General features: G+C 42.9%; 1 protein-coding gene across 1 annotated transcript in view; it reads right to left on the bottom strand.

Annotated features, from left to right (window-relative positions):
• The window catches only part of LOC308080483 (cilia and flagella-associated protein 47-like), a gene marked incomplete at both ends in the record, with an annotated part of 106253 nt that overhangs the window by 68369 nt on the left and 23612 nt on the right, over positions 1-14272 (bottom strand). The window contains 15 exon segments of the mRNA XM_080422381.1: positions 1710-1828; positions 2442-2571; positions 3141-3383; positions 4315-4454; positions 4885-4967; positions 5857-6088; positions 6750-6829; positions 7065-7212; positions 7681-7758; positions 8000-8131; positions 8446-8568; positions 10807-10937; positions 11347-11594; positions 12196-12412; positions 13308-13404. Of these exon segments, the coding sequence (XP_080278507.1) occupies positions 1710-1828; positions 2442-2571; positions 3141-3383; positions 4315-4454; positions 4885-4967; positions 5857-6088; positions 6750-6829; positions 7065-7212; positions 7681-7758; positions 8000-8131; positions 8446-8568; positions 10807-10937; positions 11347-11594; positions 12196-12412; positions 13308-13404 (2201 nt within the window).

Below are 14272 nucleotides of genomic sequence, written 5' to 3'. Positions count from 1 at the left end.
GTCATATATTTTGTGCGTGAGTAGGCTGCCGCGGCGTAGTGATTCTGGACACAAACATTAGTACCATGTGACAGAGGGGTCGAAATTGAACGAAACCTGCACTATATGGTAGAAATAGGTCAACAATACAAATGACGCTAGTTTTTTAAATTAATTTATTTTTAATGAGCGGCCCCCACCAAATCTACTAATCTACCGGAACTACTTCATATTTATCAGAAACGGACCATAACTCTGACCACGGGACTCAGGCAATCAATTAATACCTTTGCAACCACTACATTAATGGTAAGTATTTCCTACAGAAAATACTCAAAAAATCTGAACTAACCCTTTAAGGCAATAAGATAAGCATATACTGGAATTTTCTCCGCTGGCTAAATAATAACGAGTCACAACCTGCGTGTGTCCTCAAGTCACATGCGTGTCCATGTGGATCTGCTCAGAGGAGCTGAAGCAGCCCCTCCTCCCTGCCCAGTTGCCGTTGCCATGAAATGCGGATTGCCATGAAACATACTGAGCACATCCATGCTTCCCGTGGTAGGATTACCCTTACTGATTTGGATGACCAGCATGTCCCACTTAAAGGTAGGGTAAGTGATATTTTTGGGTTAAAACAAAAAGTATTTTGTTAAAAGGTTAAATAAAGCACTATATTCTGATAGTAATCATTGCTATAGAGTGTTCAGTAACAGGAGTCTCCCCGTCTCTCCAGCTCTTTAATACACAGAAAATACATTTTCCGGTAAGTGTCAAAATCTCAGCCAATCAGGAGAAAGTACCCATTTTTAAGCTTCATTTTATAGTGTTCCAGTTCCAATTTTGCCTGCTCATTTCTTAGTGTCATCACTTCCAATTTCACTTGTTTAATCTATATCCTGATTGAGTTCTCTATCCTGATTGGATAAAATTGGAAATGAAACTGAAACTGAAACGAAAATGCATTTTCTGTTTTATAAAGAGCTGGCGAGACAAGGAGACTCCTTTTACTGAACAAACACTCTAGTCTATAGCAATGAGTACTATCAGAATATAGAGCTATTTAACACTTATTTTAACCAAAGAAAATCACTTACCCTACCTTTAAAGCAAAGTTTCACACAATGTATCTCAGAATCGGATTGCAAAAAAATCAAGATACCGGTGAAGCCTGCTCAAAATGATCAGTGATGAAAATAAACGTATGCATTGGCCGGGAATCGAACCCGGGCCTCCCGCGTGGCAGGCGAGAATTCTACCACTGAACCACCAATGCAATGGTATTGGACCAGGCAACTAAGCTGAGATTTAAACTAGTGCAGCTATGACTTCAGCAGATTATTTCAGTCTGTGATGTCAGTCTGTGATGACATCACAGATATCAGTCTGTGATGTCAATCATCTATGACACCAGTCATCTCCATATTTGGGCAAAAACCGGGGACAGACAGACATACACACGTTCCTGGAAGTTAAATTAGACCAATGCTTCTCAACATATGGCCCAGGGACCCACCACCAGGGGTCCAAATGGATCAATTTATTCCATAAGATCAAAACGCGTCGCATCGCGACGAGTAGTGAGCTTACAGATCTGCTATTTTCAAATAGCCAATGTATAATAAGTTTAAAGTGCCTAATGTGGCCTAGAAGCCGCTTCTTTTGGGCTTGTTTTCATAGATCTGGTTGCTTATTTCTCCAGCAAAATGTGGCAACACTGGTCATGTCACCTGTTCTGGAGGTGGTCCCTGAAGGTGATGGTGGTGCAGATGGACACAGAGACAGGTGAGCAGAGGGACACGACGCACACCAGAGACGATGCCGTGGCTTCCTGTGGTGACATCTGGTCCTGGGGGCAATAGTGACAGTCATTTAAAAATATATATATTCAGTATATTAGAACAGTGGCTCCCAGGGGGGGGTCCTCAAATGATTTTTGGGGGGTCCCCAGATGAATTGCTTAACCCATTCAATCCGGAAACGCATCCGTGTCATTTTTAGATTTCTTTGGCTATTCAAAAATAGCAGATATACAAGCTCGAGCTTGTAGATCTATTTTTGAAAAATCATGAAAATGTGTGCAAATCTATGTGCAAGTCGTCAAAATCGTCCGTGGCAGTCTGAGCCTTTGGGGGGGAAATCGTAAAAGTCTCAGATTCACAGATTTGAGTTAGAAATGTTTGCTTTAAAAGAATATAAATATATTAATGTGCACACATTTTGTAGATTTTTCTAAAATAGCAGATCTGCCGCGCTATGGCGCGGCACTTGGTGCCGCGCTATGAGCTTGTACATCTGCTATTTTTGAATAGCCAAAGTGTAAAATAATGCTTTTTTAGCTCAAATCAAAAAGTGACACAGATGCTTCTCCAGGTCTTAAAGGGTTAATAAACATAAACATATGTCGTAGAGTAGTGACAACCATAACGTCTGTTTATAACCCTAACCCTATACAACAGGACCTGCACCTGGAGGAGCCGCGGGGTCGGCCCAGGGATGGTGTTGCCCCGGGGAAAGGTGACAGAGACAGGCTTCAACTTCCTTCCGTTCTCCACCTCCACGTCCTCCACCTCCACCGACACAATGGTCCCACTGACCGTGACAGAGAGAGAGAGAGAGAGAGCGAGAGAGGTTGGCAGGGGGTAGGACAGACATCACATGGTGTGTTTTTGTCAGTGGTGGGAAAAGTACTCAAATGTTTTACTTGGTAAAAGTATCAATACGGCAATGTAGAAATACTCCATTACAAATAAAACAGTCCGGAATTCAAAATGTACTTGAGTAAAAGTACAAAAGTATTGGCATAAAAGTGTACTTAGAATACAGAAAGTAAAAGTACTCATTATGCAGAATGTCCCATTTCACAAGTTTTCCAAAAAAAAAATGAAAATAGCAGATCTACAAGCTCTGACACATTGTGAGCTTATAGATCTGCTATTTTCAAATGGCCGAAATGTATATAGGGCTGAAGTGGTTAATGTATGTTTTGTAATAATAATCAAAAAATCTACAAAGTAACTAGTAACTAAAGTTTTCAAATAAATGCAGTGGAGTAAAAGTGCAATATTTTGATCCGAGATGTAGTGGAGTAGAAGTAAAAGTATTAGAAGTACTCAAGTAAAGTACAAATACTTCAAAATTGTGCGCGCGTGCGTGCATACCTAGGATATCCCGAAGCCAACAGGGTGAGGGTGGCCGTGGTGCTTCTATCCAGAGGCGTTGGGGTGAGGCGGAGGACGACTGGGGAGGAGGGCACGATGGTGAGGGTGGGGAGGTGGAGGAAGACGGCGACGTCCAGCTCCCTGTAGGGGAGGTGACCTTTCTCCTCCCGTGTGCCCCTCCTCTGGCCTCCCTCCTCCTCCTCCTCCTCCCCCAGGTAGAGGAGCAGGGCCAGCCGGGTGACTCTGTCACACACTTGAGAAAATCCAGTTCTGAGTCAGAATGATTTATGGTCATAAAACGCAGCGCTTTGTGACATGTGTTCATGGATTAAAACCCAGTGGTGTAAAGTAACTAAGTACATTTACTTAAGTACTGTACTTAAGTACAATTTTGAGATATTTGTACTTTACTTGAGTATTTCCAATTTCCAATACTTTTACTTCTACTCCACTACATCTCAGAGGCAAATATTGTACTTTTACTCCACTACAATTATTTGAAAACTTTAGTTACTAGTTACTTTGCAGATGTAAATTATGATGTTATAGAACATACATTAACCAATTTAGTCCTATTTTATACATAGGCTATTTGAAAATAGCCGATCTACAAGCTCACAACGCGTCGCGATGCGACGCGTTGTGAGCTTGTAGATCTGCTATTTTCAAACATTTTAGTACTTTTACTTTTGGTACTTTAAGTACATTTTGATGCCAATACTTCTGTACTTTTACTCAAGTACATTTTGAATTGTGGACTTTTACTTGTAACAGAGTATTTTTATATTGCAGTATTGGTACTTTTACTTTTTTAAAGAATTTTAGTACTTTTTCCACCACTGTTAAAACCCATTGAGACCGGGAAAGCATCTGTCATTTTATAGTTTCTTTCAAAAAAAAACTATTTCTAGAAATTCAAAAATTTCTATTCAAAAAAAATATATATATATATTTTTTTAATCTAGAAAATGTGTGCAAATCTTTGATTTGCACACATTTATGTGTTTCTGGTAATATTATTGTCCACTCATTTTGTGTGTCCATGGCAAAAATAGAATTTTGACAAAAATGTACACCACAAGCCAGCATGGCGGTGACCCCTGGACACCAATCATGACATCAATCATGACTGGTGTCCAAACCAAATCGTGACATCACAGTGTGTTTGTTCTACCCGTGTTGTTGACAGCGCTGGGCCTCGGGCTGACGGCCAGGCAGACAGACTGTCCAGCCTCCAGCCTCCCTGACGCCGGACACACCGTGATCATCTGCTCCTCTCTGCTGCTGTTGCCGCCGTCCAACCGCCAGCACACACTGTGACCACATGACGCAACACTCTGCCAACACACGCTGTCTACGCACGCTGCCTTCAGCTCCACTGTCTGGAGAGAGAGAGGGAGAGAGAGAGAGAGAGAGAGAGAGCGGGAGCAAGAGAGAGAGAGATTCAATTTTTTTCTACATTTATTTTATATAGGTGAGTCTTTAGGAGATTAATACTAGCTCCCACAGCAAAGGAATGCACACGCTTGTAATCAACCGGTTTATGCGGTTGATTACTGGTGCATACCTAAAGAAACCAGTACCTGGATAGAGAAGAAAGATGGGACTGTACAAAGATTTTGAAGATTAGCGAGATAATTGGAATGCAAATTAGGAAAGGAAGGGATGAAGGAACATTGCTAGGAATAATGGAAATTAAGGAGGATGGAAGAAAGAACAGCATGGAAGATGGAGGACCAAATACCTGAGTAAACGTAGACTGTGGTGCCAGAGGTTCCACATGGAACTTGAGGCTAGAGGGGGACATTTCCAAAGGAGCGCACAGCACTGCATGGACAAAGAAAAGAGCATTGGTCATAGGCTAACAATAATAATGAAAGGTATAGGCAATAAAACAGTAAAGAACTGAAAACCAAAAATTACAAATGAGAAATAAGAAAAATCCCTAATCCTAAAAAACAGGAACACAGTACAATTAGCGCATGCACACATGCATATTTTGTTCCAGGGACCCCCAGATGCAGAGATTTGTGTTACAAATCTTTAAAAATATATATATTCAAAGATCATTTTCATGATTTTTCAAAAATAGCAGATCTACAAGCTCGTAGCGCTGCACTCGATCTGCTACTTTTGAATAGCCAAAGTGTAAAATAATGCTTTTTAGCTCAAATCATAAATGACGGGCTTGATGGGTTAAATAAAAGAAAAGGTTTAAGAAGTAGTGAAAATAGCAGATCTGCAAGCTTGTAGATCTGCTATTTTCACTAACCCATTGAGACCTGGAACGCATCTTTTTCATTTGAGCTAAAAAGCATTAACTTTGGCTATTCAAAAATAGCAGATATACAAGCTCGTAGCGCGGCACAGAGTGCCGCGCTACGAGCTTGTAGATCTGCTATTTTTGAAAGATTGTGAAAATGTGTGCAAATCTTTGAATATATATTTTTTAAAGCGAACATTTGTACCTCGAATCTTTGCTGCTGGGGGTCCCTGGAACAACACATTTTGAGATGGGGGTCCGCGACCAAATACATATTAATTTTGGGGTCCTTGACATGAACCATTTGGAGAACCACTGACATAGCAACATATGTTTTTTTCAAAAAACTGTTAGGATTTAGAAAGACATTTTGTAGAATCGGAAACCTCAGGCCTCAACGGGCTAATTTTGGGGTCTTGAGCTAAAAAGGTTCGGGAAACCACTGAGCCTGACCTGTGGCTTGCACGTGACACGGCTCCATGGGAGCGCGCAGGGGCCGGGGTCGCGGCGTGACGATGCGCCTGCCACCGCGGCAGGCAGACGATGGAGAGACGGAGGAAGAAGAAGGGGAGCGGGGAGCGAGGGGGGGAGCGGCGGAGGAGGTGGGTTGTGGAGAGGGAGGAGGAGGGGAGGGACAGCTCACACCGTTGACCGTCACCGGCAGGATGAAGTCATAGCCTGCCACCTGCAGGGAGGGCCAGGCAGACAGACAGACAGACAGACAGACAGACAGACAGACAGACAGACAGACAGACAGACAGACAGACAGACAGACAGACAGACGCACACGAGGGGTCGTCAACAAGAGAACAGAGCATAGCAGTGGCGGCTGTTTTGTGGTTCCACGGATAGAAAGCCCATTCATTCAGCCCATAGAGATTTTTATTAAATACAGTATATCTCTGCTGTCCGGCAGCAACCAGCTAACTCCAAAATGAAAAAAAATGGACCTCCAAGCTCACAATGAGGTTGGAGGTCAAAAGGGGGTGGAGCCTGGAGTCAGCAAAACCAGCTAACTCCACCCCCCTTTGCTGGACTTAGCTGGTTTAGCAGAAAGTTTGAGGAGCCAATGGAGTTAGCTGGTTTTGTCAGAAGCACTTTTTAATACTTTTCATTGGTTCAATATTTTTTAATCAACACACAGACGTAAAGGGTGTTCAATAGCACTGATTTATGAAAAAAAAAAATGCAAAAGCGGAAAAAATTGAGTTAGCTGGTTCCTGCCGGACAGCAACGATATAATATAATTAAATAGGCTATTCAAATATTTTTTGAATGTCGAAATATCTACCTCTTTCTAAAGTTTACAATTTTAAAGCAAATAGCTGTCTGTCTGTCTGTCTCACCTCTGTTGGGTAGAAGTCCAGGGAACAGTTGACTGTCTGGTGGCTCTGGAGGTCAACAACACTCACACCTGACTCCTGCTCTGCTGTTGAATGTGCACGCACACACGCACACAGACAAGCACACACACACGCGAACACACTTATTCATAACTTCCACTTGCAATGTATGGGAAACACTGGACTATTTTGTGTGTGTGTGTGTGTGTGTGTGGGTGTGTGTGTGTGTGTGTGTGTGTGTGTGTGTGTGTGTGTGTGTGGGTGTGTGTGTGTGTGTACGTGTGTGTGTGTGTGTGTGTGTGTTTTGGCATAATTTACCTAGTGAGGGCTGTGGGATGTGGACAGTGAAGTCTGTGTGTTCTGACAGGTCAAAGGTGACCCTGGCAGCGGCCTCCGAGCGGTTGACCAGGGAGAATGGAAGCATGCGGCGAGAACCAGCATGGACCCCATGGAACTGGAAACGAGACTGGAGAGAGAGAGACAGAGAGACAGAGAGACAGAGAGACAGAGAGAGAGACAGAGAGAGATCATTTTATGTATGTTTTTGGTCGTTCAACCTGTGATTAGCCATACAGCAGTTAGCAGTCCTTGGTAAATGAGGTAATGGTTGGTTGGCAACCAAGCTGCTACACACCAGTGCATAAACAAGGGTATTATAAGTGCATCATTGGTGCCCATTAACACTGCCATTGAGCATGCATTTCTCCAAAGAAAACCACCAAGTGGAAAAACGGCACTCCAAAATACAGATTGCAAGACAGTGGCTCAGATGTGGTTTCTCATTTTATTGAGAGATGTGCACGCTAACGCGTTTCGGCCGCAGCCTTCCTCAGAGCAGATTAGATTAAAAAGTGAGCATGCATTTGTTTGCCATAATGTTGCAGCTCTGGTGAATGACTGTTGCCAACACACTAGCTAGCAGACAAACACACACCATGCTAATATCAACTCTCGGAGGCTCCACTGATCCACTCAGTCTCAGTTCAATGGACTTCATGCTCCTCAGAGCTATCTGTAACACACACACACACACACACACACACACACACACACACACACACACACACACACACACACACACACACACACACACACACACACACACACACACACACACACACACACACACACACACACACACACACACACACACACACACACACACACACTTACATTTAAGCATGTGAATGTAACATTTAAGCATGTGAATGTAACTATCTCTTCATGAAATGTACACACACACACGCCCACACCTCCACTCTGGTGTCAAACTTGATGACGGCATCCGGGTTGAAATGAATGTTCAGCACAGCCTGCCCCCCTACTGGTACCAGCCCCTCTGATGGAGACACAGACATACCTGGGAGAGGACACACATCCAGCACCTAACACACACACACACACACACACACACGCACCATGAGTGTGAGTGAACTGGGCCCCATACTATGAAGTAAGTTATCTCGCTGGCTTCACTAACCCTAACATACACAATCACATAGAACAGACTCCTGATCTCTCTCTGTGTGTGTGTGTAGAACAGAACAGACTCCTGATCTCTCTCTCTGTGTGTGTGTGTGTGTGTGTGTGTGTGTGTGTGTGTGTGTGTGTGTGTGTGTGTGTGTGTGTGTGTGTGTGTGTGTGTGTGTGTGTGTGTGTGTGTGTGTGTGTGTGTGTGTGTGTGTGTGTGTGTGTGTACCTGGTAGTAGGCGTGGTTGAGGCCAGTGTTGTGTAAGACGGAGGTCCTCACAGAGGGGACGTTTAGAGCCACAGAGCCAAACATCACATGTCTCTCTGACAGCTGGACTTTGCTGAACCCAACCTGACACACAGAGAGACAGACAGACAGAGACAGAGAGAGAGAAAGAGAGAGAGAGGAGGGACAAGGTTGTGTGGAGTCAAATAGCAGATCTACAAGCTCACAATGTGACGCATTGCAACACATTTTGAGCTTGTAGATCTGCTATTTTCAAATGGCCGAAATGTACATAGGGTTGAAGTGGTTAATGTATGTTTTGTAATAATAATCAAAATCTACAAAGTAACTAAGTAACTCAAGTTTTCAAATAATTGTAGTACAGTAAAAGTACAATATTTACCTTTGAGATGTAGTATAAGTAAAGATATTAGTAGAAGTAAAAGTATTGGCAATTGGAGATTAAAAGTACAAATACCTCAAAATGTTACTTACCGGTAATTACAGTACTTGAGTACTTTCCACCATTGGAGATATTAATACAGTATATAATTGTAAAATGTTTGTAATTTTTTTTACAATCACTAGCAGGCAACATTTATCTAATCTCACTTTTATGTGCACTGTTACAAGGTCAACCTGTACACACTGCACACGCTTGATGAATTGAATAGAGCCACAATGGAAACAAGCCCTCAGGGCTTTTTTGTACTATCCTTTGAGCATTATTGTATAACTTTACCTCTGTACTTTTTTTGCAAACTGTTAATAAAGTATTCAATCAATCAATCAAACACTTAGGAGAATCCCTTCTCCATTTCAGCTCAGAAGCCACGTTTTGTGATGAAGGGAAAACAAATGTATTGCATGAGTTAGGGACGATGCAAGACTTTCTAATCTCATTTAAGACCTCTACACACTGCCCGACATTTGAAATGGTCGGCGAGTGAACAGATCGTTAAGCATTTCACATTGCACGAGTTTCTCTCTTGAAATCGGGCTAAATATATCGTTGTGATTCTCGCACGATTGATTGCTCGGCGACAGGGGTTCACTGATTGCAAGATATTTCACCACGATGTGATCCCGACCCAATACATACATTTGTTTTTATTCCAAACGTCTCACGAAAACATGAAAGACTCCCGTGATATATGCGCGAGACCGAGACAGGACGCTAATGATTGACATTAAATAATTCTCAATTTCTCTGTATTTCTCTCTCTCTCCCTCTCTGAAACAAAAGTTTCAAAAGTCAACCAGTGTTGCCGTGTCCGCTTATTATAAGCGAGTTGCTTGTAAAAAATATTGGTGGTTGCGTTTCTTTTTAGCTTATTTCAAAAGTGTAGTTGCTTATTTGGCTTTATTTCTTAATGTTGCTTTTTTTCTTTGAGAATAGCTGCGACGCGTTGTGAGCTTGTAGATCGGCTATTTTATTTGTATATAGGTTTAAAGTGTTTGTTGGGCTTGTTTTCATAGACCTGGTTGCTTATTTCTCGCGCAAAACCTGGCAGTACTGTTCAGAGACACATACCTGCGTGTCACACACACACACACACACACACACACACACACACACACACACACACACACACACACACACACACACACACACACACACACACACACACACACACACACACACACACACAGCTCTCTCTCTCTCTCTCTCTGTCTGCAAGCCCTGCTATATTCCTCTCTAATAATAAACAGTAGATCGGGGCCGATAGACACAATTATCCAACAAGTTTGAAATCTAAAAGTTATCGGGAACCCCTCGCCGACCGTACTTTATCGGGGTGTTTCTTCTCGGAGTACCTTACACACTGCGCGATCAACACCTCGCCGAGGAACGCCCGATCTGGACTGAGATCGGTGGTTTTCTCGGCGATCACCAAAAAAGATCCCGAGAGCCATATCGGGTCAAATATCGTACAGCGTGTAGAGGCTATAAATCATTTAAGACAGAAAATATGTTTTCCCTGTTTCTTTCAGTTTCAGTTAACCCTTTAAGACCGGGAACGCATACGGGACCCTGGAACAACATAATTTGAGATGGGGGTCAAATACATATCATTTTGGGGGTCCTTGACATGGAAAAGTTGGAGCACCACTAATATAGCAACATACGTTTTTTTTCCTTCTAATGTTTTAGAAGACATTTGTAGATTACATATTCAAAGATTTGAACACATTTTTCACAATTTTTCAAAAAAGAATAGCAGATCTACAAGCTCATAGCGTGGCACTCGGTGCTGTGCTATGAGCTTGTTTATCTGCTATTTTTGAATAGCCGCAGACATCTTAAAATGACAGAGATGCGTCCCCGGTGTTAATGGATTAATGAAAGAATGAGTGGCAGACCTTGGTCACGCAGTGCAGGCGCCGGACGCTGCCTTTATGGACGCACAGGTCAAAGTCTCCCTCTAGAGGCGAGGAGAAGGAGGGCTGCCACACCACCTCACAGTCTAACTCTCTGTACGCCTCCACTGTGCCTGGGGAACACACACACAACCTATGAATGATCCCTTGACTCTGAGAGAATCATAGAAGCAGAGAAGACGTCGTCCCCAAAAAAAGTCACTCCATCCACTCCTATGTTATGAGATGTAGAAAAACACATTTCTTCTTTTTTTGGTTAAAACGAGCCATATTCAACTGCCTGTTACAACAGAATGGACAATCGCAGTAAAAAATATGTTTGTTCCTGTGGATAGACGAGACCCTCCCCCTCCCCCCAGACAGACTTTGTTTACATCTGTGTCCTCATCGTGGCTTCCGTGGCTCTACGTGGATTGTCAAAATAAGGTAAAAAATTCTGGCAGCAGCGGACTAATTAATTAATTAATACCTGGCAGAGAATGGGTTAATAAAGTATTCAACCAAACAATCAATCAATCAAACCTGCAGCAGGCCGTATGGAGAACAGGATGCCTCTGTCAGTGACCAGCGGTTTCCAGGTGAAGTCCGCAGGGTGATTGCGGCGGTTCTTCAGGGTGACGGTGCTCCTGTATTCGGACTGGGCCAGCATCAGGGCCGAGCTGGGGCCCAGCACCAGGTGGCCGGTGGACAGTTCCAGAGCCACGGGGAGCACCTGAGCGCGGACCACCACCTGACCAGGGTGCTGCTGGTTCACCGTGTACGAGACAGTCCTGAGGCACACAAACACACAAACAAACGCACTGCTTGGTTCTACTATCATTGATGGTGTTTCCACTGGACACAAGAAGAGTGGGCACTAACAGTGATGGAATAAGTACTCACATGCTTTACTTAAGTAAAAGTATCAATGCTGCAATGTAGATATAGCCTACTCCGTTACAAGTAAAATTCCGGTATTCAAAACGTACTTACTTGAGTAAAAGTACACAAGTATTGGCATAAAAATATACTTAAAGTACTAAAAGTAAAAGCACTCATTTGTGCAGAATGTCCAATTTAACAGGTTAACAATGTATACAAATCTTTTGAAAATAGCAGATCTACAAGCTCACAATGTGTCCCCTCGCGACGCAGTGTGAGCTTGTAGATCTGCTATTTTCAAATGGCTGAAATATATGTATAGGACTAAAGTGGTTAATGTATGTTTTGTGATAATAATCTAAATCTGAAAAGTAACTAGTAACTAAATATTATGCTAAGATTTAACACAGCCATGGTATCGGATCGGCATAGACTGGCACACTCGCCGATACCGATACCAGTGTTTTAGGCGGTATCGGCAGCTTTTCGGCAACAACTCTAGTAACCGACCTGTGGAAGAGGCCCAGCGTGTCGCTCTGAAACATGAGGGGCAGCGAGGCGCGCGACCGCGGCGGCAGCACGTGGGAGACGGGCGAGGTCCGCCGAAGCTCCGGACAGTTCACCTGGAGCTGCACCCAAACGCTCGTGGACAGCTGGTTGACCAGCTCAAGCCTCTGGACGCACACCGACTGCACACACACCTCTCCGAGATCCACCATCAAGGGGCCTGGTTAGGGGGGCGAAAAGGTAAGCTCTTTGCACTACCTCACACACACACACACATACACATTTAATTTAATTATGATATCTGTGGCTTGACACCATGGACGTGCAGAGGGATTTGGAGAGGCAGGGGCTGGAATTTCAAAAGGGCACCTATTGCCGGCAGGCCCGATTACCATACTTTTAGGCCCGAAAACCCCCCAAAAACAGAAAAGGTCCAGCATCCAACAAGATTTGAACTGAGCAGATTGGACCTTCCGTTCCAGAGATAACGGCCAAAACGTCTTGAAAACGGCCACTTTCGCCAATTTTCGATCGCCGGCTAAAAGGGCAGGTGCTCAAGCCCCCTTTCACGTCTATGTGTGCACGTGCCTGCTTGACACAACTCTAATGCAATTTCACTTGTTTGTGTCAAGGACCCCAATATGATACGTATTTGCCCACGATCAAACCCCCCCATCTGAAGAACAGGCACCAGGGAACCAGGGAAGATTTGTGTAAAAGAAAAGTTTAAAATTATAATAAGATTGTATAAGTTTGTTTCAAGATTTTTCACAAATGTAAAAAAAAATAGCAAATATACAAGCTTGTATATCTGATCTAGATATTGTACTGCTGCACAAACAAAATGTCCCAAAAATGCAGCCCAAATTTAATTGTGATATCCGTGGCTTGACACAACTCTATGCAATTCTGATTTTAAGAAACGGTACCTCTATACATCTGTTCTGTACCTTCATGTTAAAAGCAAATGGTTGACTTCATGAAATAACCTGTGGCTGCTATTTAAACAAGTGTTTCAGGAGAATATCAGTATTTTCACAGTGATCAGTCCTGAAACATTTCAAACAGTTCCCAGCCTTGACAATGAGTGATGGACATATAGCACTAGACCTCACCAATGACCACTTGGTAAAGCTCCCAAGGTGTGAGAGCCCTCTTGCAGTCTCGTACTTCCTGGCTGGTTGAAGGAACTACATTCACCTCCTCTGTCACCTAGAATCAGATTCACACATACAGTACAGTACAAGGAATATGTCTTGGCTAGTTGCTCTCACACAAACACAATTAAATTATATGAATGAAGTATGAGACTTGATGACACAGCTAAACATACGTTCCCTGGTAGGTATCAGCAGAGTGTTAAACTTAAAGCACAACTTAGTTTTTTTTACAACCAAGGTTCATGTTTTAGATTGTAATTAAAGTAAATAAAAGATGAGTGTGCTTTCTATAGTTTTAGCAATTTTTGCTATATTTTTTACAGTGGGCGGGGGAATTCTGTCCGGTGGCTAAATATGGCATTTTTCCCCCACAATAACCCCGCGTTTTCTTTATTATTATTTACAGTAGCTATTCTAGCCCCCAATAACTCACATCTAGCCATCAAAGACCACAGGACCTTTTTTATTGTGTAAAAAAGGCATATTTAGCCACCGGACAGAATGCCCCCCGCCCACTGTAAAACATATCGCGAAAATTGCTAAAACTATAAAAAGCAGTAAATGAAAAAACACTCATCTTTTATTTACTTTAATTACAAGCTAAAATATAAACCATGGTTGTAAAAAAACAAAGTTGTCCTTTAACTCTTTGACTGCCAGAGTATTTTCATAAAGTACTCCCCCAGTGCCAGCGTGTTTTTTTTGTTGTTATTTTGTTATTTAATTTTCATATAGTAAGTCTAGCTGCGGTTTTGAACACATACGATGGTTCCACCAGTAGAGAGCAGCAAATAGACACTTTCATCAGCTCGCTGACTCGCTGCCCCCCCCCCCCCAACAGAGCCAAACAGTGAAATACGTCAAACCGGATGTGACTTGTTCTCAGATTCTCCGATTGCAAAAATGTACGATGTGATACA

The sequence above is a fragment of the Gymnoscopelus braueri genome, assembly GCF_963280865.1.
Source record: "Gymnoscopelus braueri genome assembly, chromosome: 24".
In the NCBI taxonomy this organism is placed as follows: domain Eukaryota; kingdom Metazoa; phylum Chordata; class Actinopteri; order Myctophiformes; family Myctophidae; genus Gymnoscopelus; species Gymnoscopelus braueri.
Note: the sequence above shows the minus strand (reverse complement) of the source record. Positions and strands in the feature narration are given on the sequence as shown.